The 27385-nt window shown below is 41.8% G+C and overlaps 1 protein-coding gene across 2 annotated transcripts; it reads right to left on the reverse strand.

Annotated features, from left to right (window-relative positions):
* Positions 1-1150: 1150 nt before the first annotated feature.
* MYH4 (myosin heavy chain 4) lies at positions 1151-27385 on the reverse strand. Of its 2 annotated transcripts, none has more exons than XM_044249100.1 (38): positions 27182-27385; positions 26951-27094; positions 26421-26577; positions 25415-25442; positions 25215-25322; positions 24623-24719; positions 24400-24463; positions 24157-24255; positions 23925-24028; positions 22088-22226; positions 21385-21503; positions 21134-21283; positions 20851-21021; positions 19038-19347; positions 18171-18241; positions 17477-17564; positions 17271-17388; positions 16842-16965; positions 16615-16751; positions 16233-16488; positions 14661-14903; positions 13992-14168; positions 13305-13450; positions 12958-13048; positions 12482-12871; positions 10154-10280; positions 9616-9734; positions 9296-9492; positions 7628-7811; positions 7383-7548; positions 7157-7281; positions 6192-6500; positions 5244-5447; positions 2877-3002; positions 2616-2786; positions 2425-2529; positions 2225-2320; positions 1151-1303 (listed from the first exon to the last, which is right to left on the reverse strand). In XM_044249100.1, the coding sequence occupies exons 1-38, from the start codon at positions 27383-27385 to the stop codon at positions 1151-1153; spliced, it is 5817 nt and encodes a 1938-aa protein (XP_044105035.1). The 2 variants fall into 2 exon arrangements, with proteins under 2 accessions (XP_044105035.1, XP_044105034.1); XM_044249099.1 differs by having other exon boundaries at positions 24623-24715; positions 25208-25322.

Raw genomic sequence — 27385 nt, forward strand, 5'->3', positions numbered from 1 at the left:
TACAAAATGAAACCAAATGATAAGCTTTAAAAAAGTATCAAAGAAAAGATCATTCTGGCAATAGCTATGGTATAATCTCAGTTACATTCTTTTTGATATTAATAAGTTAATTCCCTTTCTGATTCCTCCTTAAAATAGGTATGGTACTGAGAAAAATGAGGTTCCTTGGGCTTGGTAAGTAGACTTGTACATAGAAATTAGGAATTATCTAAGAAGTTCTGTCCCTTTTCTTGGAGGGGTTCAGAGGAAGAGAATTTCCCACAAAAGGAAATAAAACGCATAGTTCCAAGCTACCTGGGAGGTTTGAAGGCCGTGAAATTGATATTCTTCTCAGTGCTCTTCCAGTCCTTTCCTTGGACCAGTACTGGAAGCCTGCTTGCATTCTGCATTCTTGTTCATTGCCATCAATATCACTTCTAATCTGGATCATTTTCATAGCCTCAGTAGTCTGCAGACTTTGGTTTTTCCTCTCCTGCTCCACCCTCTGGGCTACTGCCGGAGATGGGTCAGCATCTCACCAGGTCCATACATACCCTGATTGCTCAGCACCCCACAGGAGGCTGTTCCCTTCACAGGCAGGCCTTCCCTTCTGTCTCTGACCTCATCTGAGGGCCTTGTTTGTGGGGCCTATGCTCAAACTACTTTGAAATTGCATGCTGCTTTTCTCAGAATGACCAGTTCCATTTCTCTTTCAGCAGGTAAGTGTCACTCATCTTCTAGGAAATGTTTGAATTGCTGTCTCTCCTGCTAGCTTGAGCTCGGCAGGGACAACTGTCATATCCCTGGTGCCCATTTCTGTACAGACACACGGTTGGTTCTCAATAGAATTGGTTGAATGGATTTCGGGGTGCACTAACTACCTTTGTATTTTCTCAGAGAGCTGAATTTCACTTGCCTTCTGTTAACATTGGTTCACTGACCACACTTATTTTTGTCATCATCATCCGATTGCGCCATTAGGAGCTTCACAAGTGTTGAAAATGAATCAGTTCTCATAGCACTGCAGAACTTGTAATTAAGAGAGACATGTATTTTTAGATTGGAAAAATCTCTGCAGATTTTATTGTCTTGATGCTATAGTGACCTGCGACAGTGACAAAGAACTTCACATTTTGCACATTTCTTTGGTCACCTTTCAGCATATAATGAATTACTCTTCACTTATGACTTTTGTGTGGACCTCCCGGCTCTTCACCCTCAGCTTGTTGACCTGGGACTCTGCAATGTCAGCCCGTTCCTCAGCCTCCTCCAGCTCGTGCTGGATCTTGCGAAACTTGGCAAGGTTGACATTGGATTGTTCCTCCTGAGAAAAGAAATAGATTTCAGAGAATGAGAAAATTCGGCATTTTCTGATTCTCACCGCCTTTGTTACTAGAAGCTTCTACTGGATTTACTTTGTAAATGAGAAAGCAAAGGTTCTGTTATTTGATCATGAACTTATTTGGGGGCAAGGCATCCCACATTGTTGACTCTGAATGAGTGGGCTCATGAGGGACCCTGCTCGGTCTCTCTCACTTGAATCCCTTCCTGGCCAACTTAAGATGCTGCAGTGACATCAGGGAGATCAGAGTAGCAGGAATCTGAATCTATGAGACAAACTTTAAAAAGTAGGCATGGTGATAGTATTGGGTACAGAGAACCTTAAGGAAAGTTTCTAAATTAATAAAATGAGAAAGGAGCCAAATGAAAAATGTTCTGATGGATTTACTGTGAAGTCATCTAACAGTCATCTAGCAGATTTATTGTGAAGTCATCTATCAGACTTCAGAGCCCTCCTTTGTGGAGCCCCTGTGAGCATTAGAGATGGCTAGGAGTGGTAGAGTGTTCTAGATAGGGAAGTGGGTTGTAACCAAAAGACATTTCTATACTAACATGTCTGGAAAATGGCTGAAAGAGGTCTCAGAAGAAATGCACTTGGATCTCTAAGGATCTAGTAATTACTGGTAAAATTTTTTCATTCCAAATATTCATTTTCACACCTAACTTTATACTCTTTTGCCTTAAGGAAAGGCTTTTAATTCTATAAACTTCAGGCTCAACAAAACCTGGACCTTCTCCTGAACTTTTCTCTTTCTTTTTTTTTTTTAAAGATTTTATTTATTTGACAGAGAGAGATCACAGCAGGCAGAGAGGCAGGCAGAGAGAGGGGAAGGGAAGCAGGCCCCCGCTGAGCAGAGAGCCCGATGCCCGATGAACTTTTCTCTTTCATCATGAAGCTACTCACAGCCTCTTCAGCTTGTCTCTTGTAAGCTTTAACTTTGGTTTGTAATTTGTCCACCAAGTCCTGCAGCCTGAGAATATTCTTGCGATCCTCCTCAGTCTGAAATGAAAGAGGTAGCAAATAGTGTTGTTGGTTTGAAAATGCCTCATTATTTTTATTTTCTTGAGAGCAGCAGATCTGAGAAATATGGAAAGGTGGGTCACCTGGTAAGTGAGTTCCTTCACTCTCCTTTCATGTTTGCGAAGACCCTTTACGGCCTCAACATTGCGCTTCTGTTCATTTTCAACCTCATTTTCAAGCTCCCTCACCTGGAAGAGAACAAAAGCTTTTAGCAGTTTGGCTGTAACTAGCTATATGAGCAGGTTGGGAATTGAATGGAGTGATGGGGACCCACCCTGGCCTCCAGTTTCTGGATCTGCTTCTTCCCACCCTTCAGGGCTAGCTGCTCAGCCTCGTCCAGACGGTACTGCAGGTCCTTCACTGTCTGCTCCAGGTTCTTCTTCATGCGCTCCAGGTGGGCGCTGGTGTCCTGCTCCTTCTTCAGCTCCTCAGCCATCATGGCTGCCTGATGAGTGGTAAGACAAAACCAGTTTAGAGAGCTGAACGAGCACATCAGGATTCATATTTGACCACCACCGTGCTGCCCTCTGCTCACATCAGTGATGGCCTTCTTGGCCTTCTCCTCAGCATTGCGAGCTTCCTGGACAATGTCCTCCATCTCTCCCTGGATCTGGGAAATGTCTGTCTCCAGCTTCTTCTTGGTGTTGATCAAGCTTGTGTTCTGTTTCAAGTTAATAAAAAAAGGAAAGCACATTTAATTACATTCTATTTACATTGTCATTTTGACTAGTGTATACAGGCAAAAATTCTTAATCTAGGAAAAATTCAGAATAAACACCAGATCAGAAGTTGACTCTAAGTTATGCCTTCTTTTCTTTTTATGAAATTTTTCTGGGTAAAATGTGATTTTATTCTTATTTTTTTAAAGGTTTTTTTTAAAAAAAATATTTATTTGACAGACAGAGATCACAAGCAGGCAGAGAGGCAGGCAGAGAGAGAGGAAGGGGAGCAGGCTTCCTGCCAAGCAGAGAGCCCAATGTGGGGCTCTATCCCAGGACCCTGAGATCACAACCTGAGCCCAAAGGCAGAGTCTTAACCCACTAAGCCACCCAGGTGCCCTAAATATGATTTTTGATACCAAAGATGTTCGACTATTACCAGTGGCTGCTTATAAGCATGAAGCACAACCCTAACCCAAGAAAATATTTAAAGTATGGTATCACCACAGCTCATGAAAAATGGATTATTAATTTGTAGTTGTTCATTCATGTTTGGTTGGCTTTATATTTAAAGGGCATAAGTAGCATTGTTGTAAAAAATGAACCAAGAATCTGTTACGTTTTGGAAAGCTGATAGTATTTGAAATATTTAATCGATTCAGGATACTAAAAATGAGTAAGAAAGATGTTCCATTTTCATATGAATTTAAAATTATTTGTAGTTTAACGTTTCCATGATGGCTCTTTCCTTATACTTTTTTTTCCAATTTATTTATTTTCAGAAAAACAGTATTCATTATTTTTTTCACCACACCCAGTCCTCCATGCAAGCCATGCCCCCTATAATACCCACTACCTGGTACCCCAACCTCCCACCCCCCCACCACTTCAAACCCCTCAGATTGTTTTTCAGAGTCCATAGTCTCTCATGGTTCACCTCCCCTTCCAATTTACCCAAAAGCACATACCCTCCCCAACCTTATAATTTTTAAAAAGTATGGTACATGTGGCATGGAGCACTGGGTGAGGTGCATGAACAATGACTTCTGGAACACTGAAAAGAAATTAAAAAAATAAATAAAAATTTAAAGTATATAATAATACATGTTTATTGTAAAAAAACAGACTATACAAATCAGCAAAACAAGAGGTAAGGAATGCTTTATTGTACTCTCCCTACTCAGAGATAACCATTGATAGCACTTTGTTTATCCTTCTGGATGTTTCCTATGTATTTTTAACAAAAGAAAGAGATGATGTTTTATATAGGATTTTTTTTTAAGATTTTATTTATTTATTTGACAGAGACAGAGCATGGGAGGGGAGGAAGTCAGAGGGAGAAGCAGATTCCCTGCAGAGCTGGGAGCCTGATCCCAGAACTCTGGGATCATGACCTGAGCCGAAGGCAGTTGCTAATCAACTGAGCCACGCAGGCACCTTATATACTATTTTTAAGTTGCTCTTTTCATGTCTGTGAAATCTTTTCGTGGCGATAAATGCATACTAAATGGCTGCTTACTAGCCTAGTGAGGAAAATATACTGCCATTTATTTAGCTCATCCGTTATAAACAAAGGCTGAGTAGCAGTAATGATGGCCTCTGTGAATTTGAACTGAAGAGTTTCTTTCACGTAGTTAGCTTCATGTGTATACAGGATACACAAGAATAACTTGGTGGCTTATCCTTTTTCCTCTGTTTTATTTGCTCATCTATTTGTAGCTTAGAGTTGCAAAGACAAGGTGGCCAGTAATGTCATATATATGGTTATTAGTAGATGGCCTTCTCTGCTTTTTTTTTTTTTTTTAAAGATTTTATTTATTTACTTGGCACAGAGAGAGAGGGAGAACAAGCATAGTCTGGGGGAGCAGCGGGCAGGGGAGAAGCAGGCTCCCCACTGAGCAAGGAGCCCGATGTGGGGTTTGATCCCAGGACCTTGAGGTCATAACCTGAGCCAAGAGCAGACGTTTAACCTACTGAACCACCCTGGTCCCCCTGCCTTCTGTGGTTTTTAACAAAAGTTTCTCGAACTCTAAATTTTTTTCGAATCAACATGATGATCCCAGGCCATAAATATACCCGTGAACTGGTCAGGGCCAGTACATCTTAATAATACCCATTTTCCAGAACTTCAGAAGGGACCCTTGCCAAGGTTTCTTTATTCCTTCCTTTACAAACAAGCTCATCCTTCATATTATCTTCAGTGGCAGGGTGTGCATTTGCTCAACCAGAGTCCTGAACCTCACCTGGGTGTGTAAGAGTTGCACACGCTCACTGGCATCCAGAAGCTCTTGCTCTGCCACCTTCCTGCACCTCTCAGTCTGCTCCAAGGTTGCCCGCAACTCCTCGATCTCCGCCTGCAGCAGGTTGGCTCTGCGCTCCACCATGGCCAGCTGCTCTTTAAGGTCATCTTGGCCTCTGATGGCATCGTCCAAATGTAGCTGAGTGTCCTACACAGAAAGAGGCAAAGGTGCTTACTTGTGCTTCCATTAAAGTGAGTATAAATAGGGTCATGTACACACTTTGTTCTCAATAACTTAGAATACAATTAAAGAGGGAAAATCTGCAAGTCCCCCCCTTTTTTTAAGGTTTTTAAATTTATTTCACAGAGAGCACAAGTAGGGGGAGCAGCAGGCAGAAGGAGAGAGGGAGAAGCAGGCTCCCTGATGAGCAAGGAACCTGATGTGGGGCTCGATCTCAGGACCCTGGGGTCATGACTGAAGCTGAAGGCAGAGGCTTAATCCACTGAGCCACCCAGGAGCCCCTGCAAGTCTGTTTAATGACAAATTCTTTGTATTCTAGGGTAGCAGGTCTACTCAAAAGAACAGGATGTTATATTTTAGAATAACCACGGCTAAAGTTACAAAATATTAGAGCAGGAAAGCATCCTCAGAGATGAGCTAGTCTAATGATGTAGTTTTATGTATATTAAACAAGTATAGAAATGCATGCTTAAAAATATACATGTATATATTTATATACATTATGCAGATGGAGTTTGTATAAATGATTTGTGGAGTATCTTCTCTTCAGTTGACAAAGTGAACTTTGTCTTAGACTTTCCAGATATAAGCTGTTCTTTAGCTGTATATGTGAAATTTTCATCTGATTACCATATTATTTAGATTTATGGCATAAAAGTCACACAGTTACACCCAGACTGCATGACACTATGTGTGTTTATCCCAGTGTACCTTGAGTATTCCTTGTGTGTTTCTTAGATTCTTTATTGCCTCTGCAGCCTGGCGGTTGGCATGGTTCAGCTGGATTTCCATCTCATTGAGGTCTCCCTCCATCTTCTTCTTGAGCCTGATGGCATCATTCCTGCTCCTGATCTCCGCATCCAGGGTGCTCTGCATCGACTCCACAACCCTGATGTGGTTTCTCTTCAGCTGATCGATTTCTTCATCTTTTTCAGCAATTTTCCGGTCAATCTCAGATTTCACCTGGTTTAACTCAAGCTGGATGCGAAGGATTTTACCCTCTTCATGCTCAAGAGATCCCTTTTTAAAAAGCAACATTTAGGTTACTCTTGGCTTGCAACCCTCACAGATCTTCCCTGCTATAATGGGAACCTGGCCCCTGTACTTGGAAGGCAGGGAGAAGACCAAAGAAAGAGGTGGGCTACTCCAGCTTGGTGGTGGCAGCTTAATAAGAGGAAAGGAACTTACGTGAGAGGCTCGTCTTGTGTGGTGGGATCCCCGGATCCACCCACCAAATTTTAAAAGTGTACAAAGAGGCCTTCAATAGATTTAGTCACATATACCGTGTAGGTGTTCTCAACACCAAACCACTGTCTCAAGACTATGTCTTTGGAGCAGCCTCTGGGAGTGGAGAAGGCAGGTGGAACTCACATTCCTAGGATAGGGGGACATTCAGCCGTCATGTCTTTCTGATGGTGATTTCCTCCTTGTTACCTAAAGAGCTGTTGTTTGTTTTGCACAGTATGATAGTTTCTTGAAGAAGGCATTAAGAAAACCAGAAACTTTCATGCATCTTAATTTAGACTGTTTGTTCTGCATTCCTGAGACACAATTTAGTATTTCTCACTGAATTATATGAGTTATCCTCTGCAGCTCTGCAACATGGTAGTTGCTCTCAGTTGCTATGAATTTTTCAGTTTATTTATAATGCATAAGTGAGCAAATGGAACGTTTACCTCGGCTTCCTCCAGAGCAGCCTGTAGCTCACTCTTCTCTTGATCTATTTGTTTCTTCACTTTCTCCAGTTCATGGATATGCTTTCCCCCTTCTGCAATCTGCTCTGTCAGGTCTGAAATCTCCTCTATAGGTTAATAATAAAATACCACACTCAATTGAGAAAAACGAAAACTTGAAAAGATGTCTCCCTACCGTTTTTGAAGTAGGATGGTTACAAAGACTCACGCTGTAAGTTCTTGTTCTCTCGCTTGAGGGTTTCAAGGTGATCCAGGGATTCCTCATAGGCATTCTTGACCTTGAACAGCTCATTGCTGAGCGCACGGGTCTCCTTCTGGGAGGCTTCAAGTTCAGCCTGAGTTTCCTCGTACTTTTGCTTCCACTCTGCCAGGACCTGGAAGTACATCAGAACTAAGCCTCTGTAATCAAGAGTCAGGCCTCTTTCCCCCAGGCAGCTGCTCATCGTGGGCCACCTTGTCAAAGTTCCTCTGCTTCTTGTCCAGGGCGGCGCAGGCTGCATTAGATCTCTCCACGTCCAACATGAGGTCCTCCACTTCATTCTGGAGCCGCTGTTTCGTCTTCTCTAGAGAAGCACATTTGGAATTCACAGCCTCCACATGTTCCTCAGCATCCTGCAGACGCTGGGCCAGCTTCTTCCTGAAATGTTGGCCAGTGTGAGTGATCAGGAGCAGATTCAGAGATGCCACAGTGAACTTTATAAAGCTGCTGACTAGGAAAGCACATTTTCCCCAAGAGTCTTTGCTCCTCTGTCCACAAATTGTTAAGGTTTTCTAAAATGTCTTATCACTACCCATTTTATCTCTGTAGTTTCCCCTAGTGAATTCTTAATCTTTATGTCAGGGGTGGTTAAACATATCCGTAACACCTTTTTGTATGGTTGGTGGTGGTGTCTGCATGCATGAGAGAGACAGAGAGAGAATGAATGAGCCTCTCTGATTATCCAGCTGTGAAAACCACCATCTCATCCTTATAGACAAGTGCGTGTCCACTGAAGAATGGGCCAGGGCTACAGCCCTCCCCGCATCAGCTGAGTGAGCCATGTGAAGACATGGCCACTGTGAACCGGAGGCCTGTCATCAAAGCATGCTGGCACTGATAGTGGCGTTAAGCATTTTTTAACATGGTCCTCTTCATAAATGAAGCTGTGGCCCAAAGTGATGCGTATGAGGTCATATGATTAGATTATGATTAATCAATCACTGACTCTCTGGGTCTGATGCCTCAGACAGCAAATTTTATTCCAGAATTTTATTTCCCAAATACTCTCCAAAGTTGTACTGCTTCCTTCACCAGCTCGCACTTATCTGGAGTGTTCCCTCTGTAAATGCTCACCAAACCCCTTCATTCTGTTTAATTCTAGCAACTGCTGAGATAAATGCAATTTAGAGAAGTTTCCTTCACTGGGAACATAATGATTATTTCCCTCCCGTGTGTTACTCCCATGAGTTTTATTCCATAAGAAGCGTGTGTAATTAAGTGAATCAGTTTATTGATGCTGGTTGTTAGTTAAATGACAGGAGTGTGATAGTCTCATTCTGGACTTCTAGATAGGGATAAACTGATTATTGTTAATGATAACATTCATAATAATGTACCAGATAGTCTCACTCTCTCCATATTGAAGGAAATTAATTCTACTTAATCCATAAAGTGTATGTTCATAATTTTTAGTTCATTTCGGTGGAAAGAAATTTAAGATATATTTTTTAATAGACCAAAATGCAGGGAGAGCTGTGGTCTTGGCTCATTTTTTCAGTGGACACATGACTGGTCTGTAAGGAGAAGATGGTATGGTGGTTTCCACCACTGTAAAATCAGATAGGCTGAAATTTTCCTCCTATCTTTTTTTTTAAACATTTTTTAAATTTATTTTTTATTTGACAGGCAGAGATTACAAGCAGGCAGAGAGGCAGGCAGAGAGAGAAGGAAGTAGGCTCCCTGCTGAGCAGAGCTCAATCCCAGGACCCCTGGATCACGATCTGAGCTGGACCTTAACCCACTGAGCTACCCAGGCACCCCTCCTCCTATCTTTATGCCTGAAATATTCTTTTTTTTTTTAATTACTTTTCCTTCACTGCCTTTAAACTTTTCTTTCTGCGTCCATCATTAAGAGCCCATACTTGGCCTCCTCCAGTTCTTCCGTGCGCTGGATGGCGTCCGTTTCATATTTGGTCCTCCACTGGGCGACCTCACTGTTGGCCTTGGACATTGCCCTTTGCAGCTCAGCCTTGGCCTCCTGTTCCTCCTCATACTGTTCGCGCAGCAGGTCACAGTCATGGCGGGCTGATTGTAGGGCGTGGGCCAAGGCGTTCTTGGCCTGGACCAACCAAAAATTGTGTATTGTACATTTGTGTTCTGGTCACTGATATTCTGTAAGTGAAGTTCAATAGCATGTCACACTGCAAAGTTCAAGTGACTGAAAGTCTCAGAGAATTCTCACCTTAGACTCCTCTTCCAGCTGCCTCTTTAATTCCTCAATCTGTTGTGTAAATGCTTGTTTGCCTCTCGACAGCTGAGACACCAGAGCTTCTTTCTCATCTAGCTGTCGTGAAAACTCACCTGTGAAAGACAAAACATGAATAGTTTAGTTCTGTTGTCTAGGTGAAGACTAAAGAATGTGATAATATTATAACTCTCTTACTCCATGATGAATAACTCAAAAATTTTGATGTGGTTGAGAAGGTTATTTCTTGCTTTTGCAAAAATGTGAACTTTGATATTTTAGGATTTTCTTTTCCTTCCTTCCTTCCTTCCCTTATTCTTTTGCTGAGGCAGCAAAAATCTCCTTGGCCCAGGAAGCTTCATTTTTTTCCATTATACCTTATAAGCATCCTTTTTACTGTCTTACAATAAAAAGAAGAAGGAATGACAAATGATGATAAATGGGCGTGTGTGGCTTAAGAAATGATGGGTGTTCCAGAGGTGTCCATAAGTGGATTTTTTGGCTCTCTGTGTGCTGGCTCTGTGTGCCCACTGACCTGATTCTGTGTGTAAACGAGCCTTCTGGGCTGACAGTTCATTGATGAGGCGTTGCTGCTCCTCTTCCTTTGCTTTGACTTCACTAAGCTGGTCCTCCAGGGTGCGGCACATTTTCTCAAGGTTTCCCTATGGTGGAAAGTAGAAAACAGGGAAAGATGATACATTTTTATTTGTAAGTCTGAATTTGGACATAACTACGTGTGGAAAGGAGCTGAGTTGTATTTACTTCTCTAGCTACTCCAAAGCCCTGCACAGTGCCTTGGAAGTAGAGACACATAATTTGGGTTACATAAATAATATGAAAACCAGATTATCATCTTTGGAAAACATGAACATCATTTAAATTCTGCATCATGTGGAATATGGCTTTTAGAAATTCTTTTCTGAAATTACATTTTTTCATAGTTATAGTGACAAAAGATAACATGATTTCTACAAATCCAATAGGAAGACCAAAATGATTCATTTCAATACAGTGATGCCTAGTAGTCATAACAGGAATAATTTTGTTTTATTTATTTATTTTTAAAATATTTTACTTATTTATTTTATAGACAGAGATCACAGATAGGCAGAGAGGCAGGCAGAGAGAGAGGAGGAAGCAGGCTCCCTAATGAGCAGAGAGCCTGATGCAGGACTCGATCTCAGGTCCCTGAGATCATGACCTGAGCCAAAGGCAGAGGCTTTTTTTTTTTTTTTAATTTCTTTTCAGCGTAACAGTATTCATTGTTTTTGCACCACCCCCAGTGCTCCATGCAATCTGTGCCCTCTCTAATACCCACCACCTGGTTCCCCCAACCTCCCACTCCCCACCCCTTCAAAACCCTCAGATTGTTTTTCAGAGTCCATAGTCTCTCATGGTTCACCTCCGCTTCCAATTCCCTTCAACTCCCTTCTACTCTCCATCTCTCCTTGTCCTCCATGCTCCACAAATAAGTGAAACCATATGATAATTGACTCTTTCTGCTTGACTTATTTCACTCAGCATAATCTCTTCCAGTCCCGTCCATGTTGCTACAAAAGTTGGGTATTCGTCCTTTCTGATGGAGGCATAATACTCCATAGTGTATATGGACCACATCTTCCTTATCCATTCATCTGTTGAAGGGCATCTTGGTTCTTTCCACAGTTTGGCGACTGTGGCCATTGCTGCTATAAACATTGGGGTACAGATGGCCCTTCTTTTCACTACATCTGTATCTTTGGGGTAAATACCCAGGAGTGCAATTGCAGGGTCATAGGGAAGCTCTATTTTTAATTTCATGAGGAATCTCCACACTGTTCTCCAAAGTGGCTGCACCAACTTGCATTCCCACCAACAGTGTAGGAGGGTTCCCCTTTCTCCACATCCTCTCCAACACATGTTTTTTCCTGTCTTGCTAATTTTGGCCATTCTAACTGGTGTAAGGTGGTATCTCAATGTGGTTTTAATTTGAATCTCCCTGATGGCTAGTAATGATGAACATTTTTTCATGTGTCTGATAGCCATTTGTATGTCTTCATTGGAGAAGTGTCTGTTCATATCTTCTGCCTATATTTTTATATGATTGTCTCTTTTGTGTTTGTTGAGTTTGAGGAGTTCTTTATAGATCCTGGATATCAACCTTTTGTCTGTACTGTCATTTGCAAATACCTTCTTCCATTCCATGGGTCAAAGGCAGAGGCTTTAACCTACTGAGCCACTCAGGTGCCCCAACAGGAATAATTTTAAAGTGAGATAACATTATAGCAGCAATGTCCACAATAGCCAGACTATGGAAGGAGACCAGATGTCCATCGACAAATGAATAGGTAAAGACGATGTATACACAAGGGAATACTACTCCGCTTTCAATAAAATAGAAGTCTTGCCATTTGCAGTAATGTGGATGGAACCTAGAGGGTATTATGCTAGGTGAAATAAGTCAATCAGAAAAGGACAATTACCATAAGATCTCACTCCTGTGTGGAATTTAATAAAACAGGATCATGGGGGAAGGAATGGAAAAATAAAATGAGATGAAATCGGAGAAGGAGACAAACTGTAAGAATCTCTTAATCATAGGAAACAAACTGAGGGTTGCTGGAGGGGAGTGGGTTGGACGGATGGGGTAAGTGGGTGACGAATATGAAAGAGGGCATGTGATATAATGAGCGTTGGATATTACATGCATCTGATGAATCACTGAACTCTACCTTTGAAACTAATAATACATTATTAATTGAAATTAAATTTAAAAAATAAAATGAGGTAACATTTAAAGTTTGCACAGTTAGATCTATTCATATGTAGACTCTAATTTTGAATCATTGCAAATAGAATGAAAAGGGGACAAGTTCACACAGACCTTGGCTTTGGAGACAGTCTCCATGTTACTGGCGAGGTCATCGATCTCCATCTTCATCTCACTCTTCTCCTTCTCCAGCTTCTGCTTGACCCTCTGCAGGTTGTCTATCTGCTCCCCGAGCTCGGCCACGCTGTCCGCGTGCTTCTTCCTCAGGGTGGCCGCCGTGGCTTCGTGCTGCAGGGTGGCCTCCTCCAGGTCCCTGCGCATCTTCTGGAACTCGGCTTCGCGCTTCTTGTTCATCTCGATCTGGGCGGAAGTGGCTCCGCCAGCTTCCTCCAGGCGCTCGCTGATCTCCTCCAGTTCCCGGGAGAGGTCAGAGCGTTGCTTCTCTGCTTTGGCCCGGGAGGCCCGCTCTGCCTCGATTTCCTCCTCCAGCTCCTCGATGCGGGCCTGGTGGTGACACATCAACGTGAATGCCAACTCATGACAGTTTTGATTCCTGGAATGCACAAAAGAGATGGGCGGGTCCGACTCACCTGTAACTCCTTGATCTTCTTCTGTAGCTGCATCCCAAGGGCCTGCTCGTCTTCAATCTTGCTTTGCAGATTGCTCATTTCAAACTCTTTCCTGTTGGAGGAGCAACACATAAGCTCTCCACCAGTTCTCTTACCAGTTTTCTTTCCCATGTATGGTGGAATGTTTTTATACTGCTGTGTTGAGGACATGAGTAGTACATGTTTTTACAAGTCAATAACATACCATTTTCATTAAATAAAAAAGTCAAAGATGTTATTTTTTTGGTTATGTACTCTGAAGTAATATTTTAGAGAGCTTTAAAACATTTATTTCACCTGAATTGACAGATAACAAGCAGGTTACTCACTTTTTGAGTTTCTCGTCGAGTTGCTGCTTGTCATTTTCTACATCCATTGTGGATTCTTGGGCCAACTTTAGGTCTCCCTCCAATTTCCTTTTGGCTCTTTCTAGCTCCATGCGGAGTTTCTTTTCTTGTTCCAGAGATCCTTCAAGCTAAATGTATACTGGATTTTATTTATTTCAGTCTAAGGCATTGAGACATATGTGACTAGCCATCAAAGATACACAGGAGACAAACCATAAGTGACTCTTAATCTCACGAAACAAACTGTGGGTTGCTGGGGGGAGGGGGGTTGGGAGAAGGGGGGTAGGGTTATGGACATTGGGGAGGGTATGTGCTTTTGGGTAAATTGGAAGGGGAGATGAACCATGAGAGACTATGGACTCTGAAAAACAATCTGAGGGGTTTGAAGTGGCGGGGGGGTGGGAGGTTGGGGTACCAGGTGGTGGGTATTATAGAGGGCACAGCTTGCACTGGGTGTGGTGAAAAAATAATGAATACTGTTTTTCTGAAAATAAATAAATTGGAAAAAAAAAGATACACAGGAGAATTTTTAAAAATACACCAAGTAGCATGGAAATTTTAATTATTGTTTTCAAAGCCACAATGAAAGACTTATGAGCCTTATGGACAGTTGCACATCGTAACTGTTTATTTTATATTGAGAGGAAATACTGTGTTTTTCACACTTACATCATCCACTTGCTGTTCTAGCTTGGTTTTAGCCTTGGTTAGGGTGTTGACTTTGTCCTCTTCTGCCTGCAGGTCATCCAGGGTCTGCTGGTGGGCCTCTTGGAGGGCTTTCTTCTCCTTGGTCAGCTTTGCAATGGTTTCATCCAGACCTGCCATCTCTTCTGTGAGGTTTTTCACCTTAGATTTGAACAGATTATAGAAATGTTAATGACATCTGTCATCTTGATGAAAAAGAAGCATAGGACAGTGTGGGCCTGAGATGGAAAATGGAGATAAGAAGCAAAGCCAGGTCTACTTCGCTGATAAGTGTGGGGGATAAAGGTTAAGATAAAGAGAAATGGTGAAGACTAAAGAGACATAAATATAACAGCACTTTCTTTCATATTCAATAACTTAAGGATTAAACTTTTTTTTAAAAGATTTTATTTATTTATTTGACAGAGCGAGATCACAAGCAGGCAGAGACGCAGGCAGAGAGAGAGGAGGAAGCAGGCTCCCCGCTGAGCAGAGTGCCCGATGCGGGCCTCGATCCCAGGACCCCGAGATCATGACCTGAGCCGAAGGCAGCGGCCCAACACACTGAGCCACCCAGGCACTCAAGGATTAAACTTTTAATTAAAATACTTCAGTAACGAGCTAGCACTTATAAAGAATCTAAAATGATTGTACCTTGTTCTCTGTGGCGTGCTTCTCCTTTTCAACCTTGGCCAGCGTCAGCTCAAGGTCATCAATGTCTTTCTTGAGCTCTGAACACTCGTCCTCCAGTTTCCTCTTCTTGGCCGTCAGCTCAGCATTGATCTCCTCCTCATCTTCTGCCCTCTCAGTTAGCTCCTTGATCTTGGCCTCCAGCTGGATTTTGGTTTTAATCAGCTGGTCACATCTTTCCTCTGCATCAGCCAAGCCATCTGCTTCCTAACGGAAGAAATGAAACAATTTCATTTGTCTAAGCTATCTCTACAAACACACTGTAATTTATTAAAAGGTGGATGCTTCAGGGCACCTGGGTGGCTCAGTCATTAAGCATCTGCCTTCGGCTCAGGTCATGATCCTGGGCTCCTGGGATTGAGCCCCAAATCGGGATCCCTGCTCGGTGGGAAGTCAGCTTCTCCCTCTCTCATTCCCCCTGCTTGTGTTCCCTCTCTCATTGTTTCTCTCTTTGTCAAATAAAATTAAAATAAAATAAAATAAAAAATAAAAGGTGGTACTTCAGTGACTCAATCAATTTGGTCAACATGCTTGCCAACTTTTAACAGTCTACAGGACAAAATATTAGTAATTTTAATATGCTAATTATAATAACAGATTTTCTCCAGCTATTCATGTGTGGAAGGTCAGATCAGGGAAACTAGCCTTTTGGCAAAATCTGCTCCTGTACTACTTTGGAAAATTTGCTTATTAATTCTAGGACTCTTTCCTTACATTCGAAGGGGTTGGTTAATTTAGTTTTTTCCCTGACCTTGTAAGAAAAACATAACTTCTATTTATGCACACAAATATTAACTAAGGAAAGGATAGTCTCATCTAACAGAAGGATCTATAAAGGAAAGAAAATGTCCATAGACATCTTTTTTTTTTTTTAAAGAATTTTATTTATTTGGGGTGCCTGGGTGGCTCAGTGGGTTAAAGCCTCTGCCTTCGGCTCAGGTCATGATCCCAGGGTCCTGGGATCGAGCCCCGCATTGGGTTCTCTGTTCAGCAGGGAGCCTGCTTCCCTTTCTCTCTCTCTCTCTCTGCCTGCCTCTCTGCCTATTTGTGATCTCTGTCAAATAAATAAAAATAAAATCTATAAAAAAATTAAAAAAAAGAAATTTATTTATTTGACAGAGGTCACAAGTAGAGGCAGGCAGAGAAAGAGAGAGAGAGAGGAAGAAGTAGGCTCCCCACTGAGCAGAGAGCCCGATGCGGGACTCGATCCCAGGACCCTGAGATCATGACCTGAGCCGAAGGCAGAGGCTTAACCCACTGAGCCACCTAGGCGCCCCCATAGACATCTTTGTGACTGGGCTCACCAATGACCATGCTGCATATGAATGTGGATATGAACATACACAGCACATAATTGGTGACTTCACACCTATTGCTTTTTTAGGTTTGAGTCTTAGTGTTCTTGAATGACAATAATAGTGCATGTTTTAGTGGAAACCATTCATTCAGAAACCTTAAGCTAAAACCTTTTCATAGCCACTCTCACAAGGTCTGGAGGATAAGAAAGGGCTGAACTGTGCAGTGAATGACACTCACAGATTGAACTTGGAGCAGCAGGTCATTTTTCTCTTGCATCAGAGCTACCATCTTCTCTTCAAGCTCTTTCCTTTTTGCTTCTGACTTCGCCAGTTCTTCCTTGGTCTTCTCAAACTCTTCCTTCATGTTGGCCATCTCCTTTTCTGTCTCTGCACTCTTGAGGAGCGGCTTGATCTTGAAGAACAGGTTCATCCAGGGCCAGTGCTTGACATTCATGAAGGCGCGGACATTGTACTGGATGCAGAAGATGGACTCTCTGTAGGGAAGAACAAAGACACAAATCAGGAACAATGTGGACAATGACCATCACTTAACAAATAATGACTACATCAGATTCAACCATGAAAATGTGGAGAATGGGGACTTGGACTTGTTCCCTCACCTCCTCTCCATCATCTTCTTGAATTCCACCCTCATCAGGTACCCTCTGCACACAGCTTGGGTGCGTGTGATGAGTTGAGCCAGCTTTTCATCTCGCATCTCCTCTAGAGTTCCCAACAGGCCAGCTTTAAAGAAAACCTTGCCAAGGAACAAGCTAAATATGTTATTTCCACTCATGAGAAAGTCCAAAGGTGATAAAATTATGGTAGAGATTTAGGTTGATGGTACCTTGGTATGACCGAATTTGTACTGGGTGTGGTCGATGTCAATAGACCCTAGGAGTTTCTCAGAAGCCTTCTTACTGTCAATAAATTGACCCTCTGGGATAGCACTTGCATTTAGAACCTTGTATCTATCAGAATAAAAAGATATAAAAGCATGGCCTTCCTTTTTACCAGAACTGTTAGCAGCTATCATTGAAAAAACGATAGACTGAGTTTTAGAGAAAAAAAAATTCCATTGAAACAATCCAGCAGTGCTTTAGGAGAACCTTGGGAAAATATATGTAAAAAGTTACGATAATAATAAAGCAAGCCATCGCTCTTCTATGATCACCTTTCAAATACATTTCAGTTTTCAAGGAAAAGTTAAAAGATGTTTGAACTGTGTGGGGATACTCCTCTAGCACATTCAAAGGGTGTGTAATGAGACACAAACCTCTGTTTGAAGTCTGCATAAAGGATCCTGCTTGGGAACCCCTTCCTGCAGATGCGGATCCCTTCCAGCACCCCGTTACACCGCAGCTGGTGCAGGACAAGTTCATGCTCCATGGCCCCTGGGGGGGAAAAAAGAGACATGTTTCTATATGATAGTCTAGTGAGAAGTCACACTGGAATCTTACTTGGATATCATAAATTTCTTACCAGGAGTTTTAGTTTCATTGGGAATGAGACAGCGTACAAAGTGGGGGTGAGTGCTCCTCAAGTTGGTCATCAGCTTATTTAAATTCTCCTGCAAACCACATGAAAAGATTTGAAGTCATTTTTTATTGCATGAGAATCCCTGTCAATGATCTGTAGTGAATGTGCCCCATTTCCCAAATAAAGTAAATGTAACTGACTACAGGGGATGCTTTTTTTTTTTTTTTAAGATTTTTATTTATTTATTTCAGAGAGAGAGGCACACACAGTGAGAGAGAGAACACAAGCAGGGGGAATGGGAGAGAGAGAAGCAGGCTTCCCGCCGAGCAGGGAGCCCGATGTGGGGCTCGATCCCAGGACTCTGGGATCATGACCTGAGCCGAAGGCAGACGCCCAATGACTGGGCCACCCAGGTGCCCCTACAGGGGCTGCTTTTAAGAGAGAGTTTGATTTCACGTGAAATGTGTTCCACTCTAGATTTTTAGATTTGGAGTTTTAAGGGTAACTGGTTCAATTATTGTAAAGTTTGAACCCACATTATGGGTTTTTCTTCTTGTTAAATTTTTCCCAACACATTTTTCATTTTCGTTAGTACAACACTGCTTTTTTTTTTAGTTTCATCAAAAGTTTTTTTAAAGTTACAATAATTTAATTTTGTTACAGAAGTAGTCTTTTGGCATTCAGGAATATACTGTACCCTGAAAAGGGCTGACACTGTCTGGAAAGAAGAACCCTTCTTCTTGGCACCTTTTTTTCCACTGCCACTTTCTGAAAAATAAAATAGAAAAATTAAAACTATTTGTAGCAACTTTAGAAGCACTATCTACAGGTATGAGGCCTGCCAAAATTCCTTCTGAAATTTAAATTTGCACTTATTCACTTGTATCATTCCTGTTTTTTCTTTTTGTATCTTTCTGCCGACTATAGATTAGGAAAATAGAAGCATTGGCTCACATTATAGGTATTCAGGAAAACAATGACAGTAAAAGAACTAGATGAAAAGGGTAGATGTGGGGGAGGGATGGCACTCTTCTCCTCCAAATCAGCAAAGTATGTCCCCTGAAAGAAGTGCCCAGGAGACAGAGTAGTACTGTACCCTTAGCATACACAGTCCCAGAGAACCTAGTTGCATGCTTGCTATCAGGTCAGTGGGCCTCTACTAACCTGCAGGAAAGTCATGCTTTCAATTTGCTTGTGCTTCTATACTGTTATGTGCACATCTGGTCTTTGGAGACTTAGAGGAACAGAACTTCCAATTCCTCAAGCACTAGTGCCTTGACAAAGGATTTCCTTTTCTCCAGATTAGCTGGATCCTCAAAGGAACCAATACTATTAAAATAGTAGAAATGAGCTCTATGATCTTGAGCAAGTCACTTAACCTCTGAATCTCTGTTTCCTCATTGGTGAAATGAGGCCATGACAAAAGGATCCATAGTGTCAGCTTCAGCTCTGAAAGCTTATAATCATAAGACTGTATCATACTAATTAAATACACTTCCTTTCATTAAATCTATATTGGCCAGTATTTTAACTCTGGGAACATACTAATGATATTAAGAATGACCTGCTTCAGCACTTTGTCCCCCAGCAAAGAGGAAAGCCAGAGTCTTCATGCCAGACTTCTGGTACAGCCCGACCACGGTCTCGTTCAGGGGGTCCTTGTTCTTGTCCAGCCAGCCGGCAATGTTGTAGTCCACAGTGCCGGCATAGTGGACCAGAGAGAAGTGGGCCTCAGCCTTGCCTTTGCCAGGCTTAGGCTTCTGGAAGTTGTTGGACTTCCCCAGGTGCTGCTCATAGAGCTTGTTCTTGAAGGAGGTGTCTGTGGCCTTGGGGAACATGCACTCCTCTTCCAGGATGGAGAAGATGCCCATGGGCTGACAGTAGGAAAAAAGAGATGATAATAATGAGTTCCTTAGAAAAATATGCTCCAATAGTTTATGTGCCTAGTGAAAACCTGAAAATGTTCCAGAAGAATGGATGTTAAGATATTAAATAAGCATGATCTTACTTTATTGTCTCTTCTCTGCTACTGAAATGTGAACCAGTCATGTACCATGGACATATGGGAAATATGTTTGCTAGAAAGACTCAGTTAAAAAAAAAAAAAGAAGTCCATCTGTACCATTTGGCAAACTTTATGTTCAGAGTATAAAATTAAATTCCAAAACTACCATTTCAGATCTGAATTCTTTATCCTGTAAACATATAGATCTAAATACTTTCTTACCTCCTGACAATGTAGCTTCCTCACCTCAAATCTAGACATGACAAAAGTATGAAGAGAAAAATTATGGATAATGATTAAAAATTATCCATCCCCAGGATGAAAGAGCTTCTCTGTGTTGTGTCATTAGAACTCTTTGTACTCTGAGCCATTTTCCCCCCACGGTGGAGTTAAGTGATGATAATTTGGTTTTGCTTTGTAAGCAGATTGCCTCCTTTCAATTGCAAGTTTGATAGGAAAGACTGATAGAAAATCCAATGTTGATGATTTTGCTTCAGTCATAAATTGTCTCAAAACTATTTCGATGTTCCAGGAACTGAGTGCCATGTCGTTTTCATGAATAGCAGAGATAGTATGTTACCAAATTAAAATTATTTTCTTCAGATTGGGTAGACCTAGTCTGATGTGATACTCTCATCTTTCTTATTTTTATGAATTTTGGCCCAAGTGTCTGCAGTTTCCATAGAAGGCAGTTGTGTTTGCTTTTCCTTTCCCCCTGCTTAGGGTAGTGTTCATCTATAACCATATACTTTATAGGTATTCACAGTTACAGGATGTAACTGTGCATTTGAAAATCTTTAATGATTGCTTGATGAATTTTAACGTATTCAACACTAACAGAATTATTGCCCCACTCCCTTGATAAAGGAGAATTCAGGGTTCGTTTTCCAGGGAAGATTGTAGAGAGGTCTGGTATTTATTCAGTAGTTATCAGAGTCTGAATGCCTGCAACAACTGAAGAGCTACCCTTCCGGCCTGGAAGACATCTTGACACATTCTGCCTTGATCTCCATGAAGGATGATCCGTGCACGACACACCGTCATGGAATCACCAGGATCAATGACAGTGCTCAGAGGACTAGCTGCAGTTTCATTCCTTACTTCTGTGCACGTGAGGGAGAGTGAAGTTCTAAGAGGGAGAAACGTGCATCCCTGTGTCTGTGTATGTGTTTGTAAGCAACGCAGCCATTTTTCTATGAGAAGCTATTCCGGAGTACCAACATATCACTTGTGACACACCAGACAACTGATCAAATCATGAGCCTGTCATCAAGCACCACTGCTTGTTCTCTGAGAACTGGGATCGCAATTAAGCATATGGAGGCGGACAATTTGTGTTTCGTGTCCTGAAGGCTTGAAAAGTCAAACAGACCTTTTCGATGAGCTCGATGCAGGCAGCGAGGTCCATCCCGAAGTCGATGAACTCCCACTCGATGCCCTCCTTCTTGTACTCCTCCTGCTCCAGCACGAACATGTGGTGGTTGAAGAACTGTTGCAGCTTCTCGTTGGTGAAGTTGATGCACAGCTGCTCCAGGCTGTTGAACTGGGTGTTGCAAAGAGCAAGAGTTGGAGTGAGTCTGGAAAATCCAGTGGGGACTCCGCAAAGAAGACACAAAGTGGAAGGGCCTTAAGAGGCATTTATTCGAACAACTCACGTCAAAGATCTCAAAGCCTGCGATGTCCAAGACCCCGATGAAGTACTGCCTGGGCTGCTTTGTGTCCAGCTGCTGGTTGATGCGGGTGACCATCCACAGGAACATCTTCTCGTAGATAGACTTGGCCAGAGCACCCACCGAGTTGTATACCTTCAAGAGCAGTGGTGGTTTGGCTTTTTTAATTGAATACAGTGATGGAGCCTTGGGTCTTCTGTGACTCAAACAAATCATGGGGATTAAGTCATGTTTACCTGCTGCACAGTCTGGCCTTTGGTGACATACTCGTTGCCAACCTTGACCCTGGGGTAGCAGAGGGCTTTGAGCAGGTCAGCAGAGTTCAGGCTCTGGAGATAGGCTGCCTTGTCAGCAACTGCACGAACGAGATGAGAACAGTGAAACTGACCATAGCGTACACAATTTAAGGTGGGAAGGGTAATGACAAAGAAAAAGAAGTTTTGCTTGAAAAGGAATATGTGCAAATGTGACAAAACCATTTGTCACACTAATTTTAGTCTTTTTTTTTTTTTTGAGAAGATAATTTGGAACTTAGGGAATCGATGCTCTGTATGATACTTAAAATATAGCTAAAGTAGACCACAGATAAAAATAATTTAAGAAAGTCTAACCTAGAGGAGGAGTGATAGGAAAATTCCAATCTGTTTTTTTTTTTTCTTCTTACAGTGCATGTGGGCATGTAAATTATTGACTGGAATAAAAAAGGTCTTAATCAGATCGTAAATACTAGCTTACAGTAAGTCAGGAAAATTGGAATGGGCAGAAATTACACCTCCGCAAATCTTCACAGTCATTTAAAATATGCAGTGTGTCATTTCTGTCCTCTAATACTTCTCCCCCACCATCACATAGGTCAAGAAAGTGAAAGCTTGGCCCCTGCCCTTGAGGGCCTGATGGTGTCAGTTTAGTCAGCTGAAAGATGGGAGCAAGGAGCAGTACCTTCGGTGCCGTCAGGCTCAGCCTGCTCCTCCCGCTGCTTCTGCTTGAACTTCATGTTCCCATAATGCATCACGGCGCCTGTGAGCTTGTAGATGGCCACCTTTTCATCAGTGCTGAAACCTAGGATGTCCACAGCACTCTGTGGAAAGATTTGAATTTAAATCTGCTTCCACTTATCACCATGGCAGACACCCTCAGGACACTGGGCCCTCCCTCCCCTGCCTTCTTATGATATCTTGATTAACACAGTGTTTTCAAAAGGTAGTCCTGTTCTTCAGCTCTTTATTCCACAAAGCAGCATCAGTAAGTATGCGTCAGTTTCCCGTTGAGTCCTGTGGGCAGTGAAGATCTCATGTGACCTGTCCACACACACCCAAGACCCAGAGCCTTGGCTTTGCATGCCAAGGTTGACACTCTTCCTATTTCTCCACATTAGTCGGGCCTTGCTCCACAGGTTTCTTATCTCATGTGTTTCCTTTTCTTCACAAATCTGTTTGCCCCTTTTCCTCCTATGTTGTCCAAGCCTAATCCTAGCCTGCCTCCCCGAATGTGATGGATGCCGTCGGGAAGAGAGTCAGAGGGGAAGAGCAGTGGCCCTTGAGTTCTTACCTCTCTGATATCAGGTTACAGCTCAGCTGGCCATGAGAGGCCTGGCAGTGAACTTCACCTGATCACTACTCATGCAGGGAAGAGACATTTGTGAAAAGAATTTCTTTTATTGAAATTATTGTTGTGTATTTTTTCTCTACTAGATTTTGATCACTTTCTTAGTTGCCCATGCTAGGCTTTGCAAAAGCTCATGCAGTGGAGGCAGACATCAGACAAGGCAGGGGGAGTTTCCCTATGTAACTTTCTCTAGATTATTTACCCCCAGTTCAGCTTACCGACTCAAGCTATTTAAAATGCTCAGAGATTAATAAAGTCTGAGAACAAGATTATGATGCCTTTTTTTTTAACCTCCAATACTAGGGGTTAATTTCTCAACTCCCTAACTCCTTTGGACTTATCAATAATAATGAGGTAAAGCTGGTAAAAGCTGATATTTATGAGATGAAGGATCACAAATAGTTTATAGACTTTTTTAAAATAGTATTTGAAGAGAAGAAGTGTTTTTGTAAGCAGCTCTTAATCCTATATTGGGACTGTTAGGATATTCCCACTGGTATTAAATTTAAGAATAATCAAAGATGGTTGACTATTCAGAAATGGAAAAGAAAACTTGAAATAAGTATAAAGATAATAAGCCAAGGAGTAATGATCTTTAAAAAAAAAAGTCTGTAGTTCCAAAAATAAAAGTAAAGGTTCATGGAGGACAAAAAGAGAATTTTTGAGGTTAGAGCATCTATTTCTTCAAACACTGCAGAGATGGGGGAGGGGAATACTATTAGCCCCAGAGTGACATTTGAAACAAAATTTGTGCTTACATCTGACTATAGAGGAACTGTGGAAATCATCATGTTCTGCTATAAAAATCCTAAAAGTATCATATGTCTTTTTCTCAGGTTATTGGATATAGGGTCTGACAAAAAATAAGAGAAACATCACTAGTGGAGTACAAAAATTGACCCAGAGGACCTATGAGGGGGGGAAAAAAAAAGAGCCAACTAGCCAAGAAATGCCTAATACTTTAGATTTATTACAGACATTTTGAGTTTTCTGATACCTACAGTGGAAGGTGGGCATTGAAATACCCCATAATTTTATTCCAAGAGTAAGGAAGCCTGAAAAGCAATATTGCCTATTTATTGTCTTTCTGCTAATGCTGTTGACTCTATACAGGGGAGTGTTGTATAGTGCAAAGTGAATTTATTTCTTCCTGTTTTGTACCTTTACTTACATCTGTGGCTAGAAGCTCTTCCTGGTCATCAATGCTGGGCACTGTAATTTCACCTTGACTGACAAAAGCAAAGTCATATGGGTTGGTGGTGATCAGAAGCATTTCTGTACACATGAAAAAGAACAAGTATAGACAGAATTACTTTGGGTCATCAAAAACACTTTAGAAGGACTTTCAAGAAAAAGAGGCTTTTGTTCTTCCTTGGTAGAAAAAAATCATGGATACTTCTTACCAATAAGTTCTGGCTTCTTGTTGGACATGATTTGATAAAATATGTGGTAGCTTCTTTCAGCCTTTAGCTGGAAAGTAACACGGGACTTCTCTAGGAGATCTAGAAAGTCAGATTGAGCACACTTAAAAGAAAAGGCCACAATGGAAAATTAAGCATTTGAGAAGTTGACACAACATAGATAACACTATTTTCACTATATAACCCCCCCAAAATATTTTTAATCACTAGTGTTCATTAACTTACATGTTTCAATATCTGCAGAAGCCAGTTTGCCTGTTGCACCAAAATGGATCCTGATAAATTTACCCTTAAAAAGGCAAAGGAAGACTTCTTTTTACAAACTCAAAGGCAGACAAATATTTTCTTCAGTTATGGACCAAGTGGATGGGAAAGATGCTGATACCACAGGCGCAGAAACGTCTGTGCTTGCTGGTCCTCACAGGAAAAGGAGGACCAGGAGACTTACAAAGCGAGAAGAGTTGTCATTCCTCACGGTCTTGGCGTTGCCAAAGGCCTCCAGTAAGGGGTTGGCACTGATGATTTGATCTTCAAGGGTCCCCTTAAGAGAAATGAGTAAGACAGATAAGGAGACCCTGGAAAAGGTGAGATAACTTTCCATCAACTTCTTTCCCTGCGCCCTTCCCCTTTACAATATTCTGAAACTTTGGGGTAAGGCTGGTTGGCTTTCTCTCTCTTCATTTCTTTTGTAACACATTTCTTTTTTTAAATTTAAGATTTTTTACTTGAGAAAGAAGGAGTTTTTGAGTATGGGTTTCTAAAGTAAGTAGAAGGAAGACAAACAGAAGGAAGGGTGACGTGGCCTTGAGTTCTGTATTGCTCAGGCTCATTTTTTTCCCCTCGTAATAAATGGTTTGGAGAACTTCTGTCTGTGGCATCTCCTAGGCAACACATCTCATTCTCACAGCCCATCCAAGAGTTATCCTCCAAATTTTGGCATCACTTGCAGTTGGTAGCTATGGCTCTGAAGTACCTTAGCCAAATTTTTAGAAGCTTAGGATTTCTTCTGTCCTGGGATGAATATCATACCCACCTGCATTTTGCCAGGAGTAGATTCCTCTTTTTTCTTCTCTCCAGTAATTGCAATTGTTGCAAAGTACTGGATGACACGCTTGGTGTTCACAGTCTTCCCTGCACCAGATTCTCCGCTGTCGAGTCCACACAGAGGAAAAGTCAGAATCTAAGTTACCACTACAGTGATCAAGAATTCAGCAGAAAGAAAGGCATGAAATCTACATACGTAATCAGGATTGATTGGTTCTCACGATCTGTGAAAGAAATCGGAGATAACGTTGAAAAATATACTTAGCACATACATTTTATAAACTCAGAGTTGTCTTTTAAAGCTCCTCCTCCCCACACAAACTATATCTATTGTTAGTTTGATTTTTCACAATTTTCTTTTTAAAATAAATGGCAAAAGATGTGCTAATTAGTCCATGTGTTATACTCCTATTACCTTTAGTGTGATAGACTATGTAATGAATGCACTGTTTCACTGTATTTCCCATGTGAATGACTTACCAATATCAGATGAATACTAGTTCCATGTTCCATTTTGTCACTTGGTTCATAGTTCAAAATCATGTTATTAGTGTCTGATCCAATGTTTTGTGTAGTAATTGGGATAACTTGGACTGTAAGCTTTCAAAACTTACTTTTTAGGAGAGGTGATATATTAGGTATAATTAAAATACATTAGGTATAATTAAAATTCCTAAATTTGGATTAATTTTGATCTGGAATTAGCATTAGTTTGGGTTGTAGCATAAAACTCTAAGCAAAATTCTCTCTGCTTTTGAAACTGATCCATTTTATTCTTTTTTTTTTTTTTTAAGATTTTATTTTAGAGAAAGAGCATGCGTGGTGGGGGGCGGGGTGGGAGGATCAGAAAGGGAGAGAGTGGGGAGAGGAAAAAATCTCTAGAAGACCCCACTGGGTGTAGAGCCTGACTCAGGGCTTGATCCCAAGACCCTGGGATCACAATCTGAGTCAAAACCAAGAGTCAGACACCCAACAGACTGAGCCATCCAGGTACCCCAGTCCCTCTTATTTTAAATATATTTCCCTAATTTTATTATATTACACTACTATCATATTAGAATATTATCATTATACTGTTGTTATTACTATTATGTTTGTGCTGAGCATTTTATTCTCTAGGCACTGCCTCTCTGTCTTCTGTGTTATCACTCTACATGTACTTTATGAATAGCTCTGCAGACTGTAATTATGGACTCACTGACCCGTTAGCATGAACTGGTAGGCATTGTCCGAGATGGAGAAGATGTGGGGCGGGGCCTCCTGGCGCTTCTTGCCTCGGTAAGCAGCCACCACCTCGGGGTTGTACACCGGCAGCCACTTGTAGGGGTTCACGGTGACGCAGAAGAGGCCTGAGTAGGTCTGTGTGAAATGACAAGGTTGCTTTATCTGCAGTCACCTCATTAATCTGCCTTGGAAATACTGCTTTATGTGCCAAGTGAGAGGGACCCAAGCACCGTGTCCGTTCTCCTAGGGCTTAGGGGTCTCATTCCCTGGCTGCCTCCTACCCCCAGGCGCTCTACACAGTACACTTACTTCTGCTTGCACATGGATTCCGCACTAAGCACATGGCTTTCAGCATGCAGAGTGTCAAGTACATCAGAATTCACAATACTAACCCAATGATAGTCTTGAAATTGTAGTAGCCAAATTGGGAAGCAGTCTTGAGTTGGTTTTGACTAACAGTTCATGGACTTAAGTTAGTGAAAAGTAGAAAGAAAAAAGGGACGCTCACGTAGATCATCCAGGCTGCGTAACGCTCTTTGAGGTTGTACAGCACAGCAGGCTCATGCAGGTGGGTCATCATGGCCATGTCCTCGATCTTGTCGTATTTCGGAGGGTTCATGGAGAAGACTTGATCTTCCTTAACTGTGACAGTCTGTTAAGAAAAGAAGGAGCCAGTGCATGTCAACTAAGTAGCGGAAAGGATCAGTTATGTCTTACTACCCCGCTTTGTGTTACTTACAGTCCCTGCTTCGGTCTTCACGGTCACCTTCCCCCCTTCCCTGCTCTGCACCATACTTTTCACATAGGACTCCTTAGTGTCCACCACAAAAACAGAATTCTTGGCATCAAAGGGCCTATTCTGGGCCTCAATGCGCTCCTTTTCAGACTTTCGGAGGTATGGAGCCGCCTCCCCAAAAACGGCCATCTCAGCGTCGGAGCTCAT

This window comes from Neovison vison, chromosome 5 (assembly GCF_020171115.1).
Source record: "Neovison vison isolate M4711 chromosome 5, ASM_NN_V1, whole genome shotgun sequence".
NCBI lineage: Eukaryota > Metazoa > Chordata > Mammalia > Carnivora > Mustelidae > Neogale > Neogale vison.

Excerpts from the sequence above, each read along its gene's own strand:
- MYH4 (XM_044249099.1), bottom strand. The coding sequence starts at position 27,385 with ATGAGCTCCGACGCTGAGATGGCCGTTTTTGGGGAGGCGGCTCCATAC. Across the intron at positions 25,443-26,420 it reads CTACCAGTTCATGCTAACGG|ATCGTGAGAACCAATCAATC; the intron begins GTCAGTGAGTCC and ends TTTCTTTCACAG. Across the intron at positions 18,242-19,037 it reads GGGACAAAGTGCTGAAGCAG|AAAGTGGCAGTGGAAAAAAA; the intron begins GTCATTCTTAAT and ends TTTATTTTTCAG.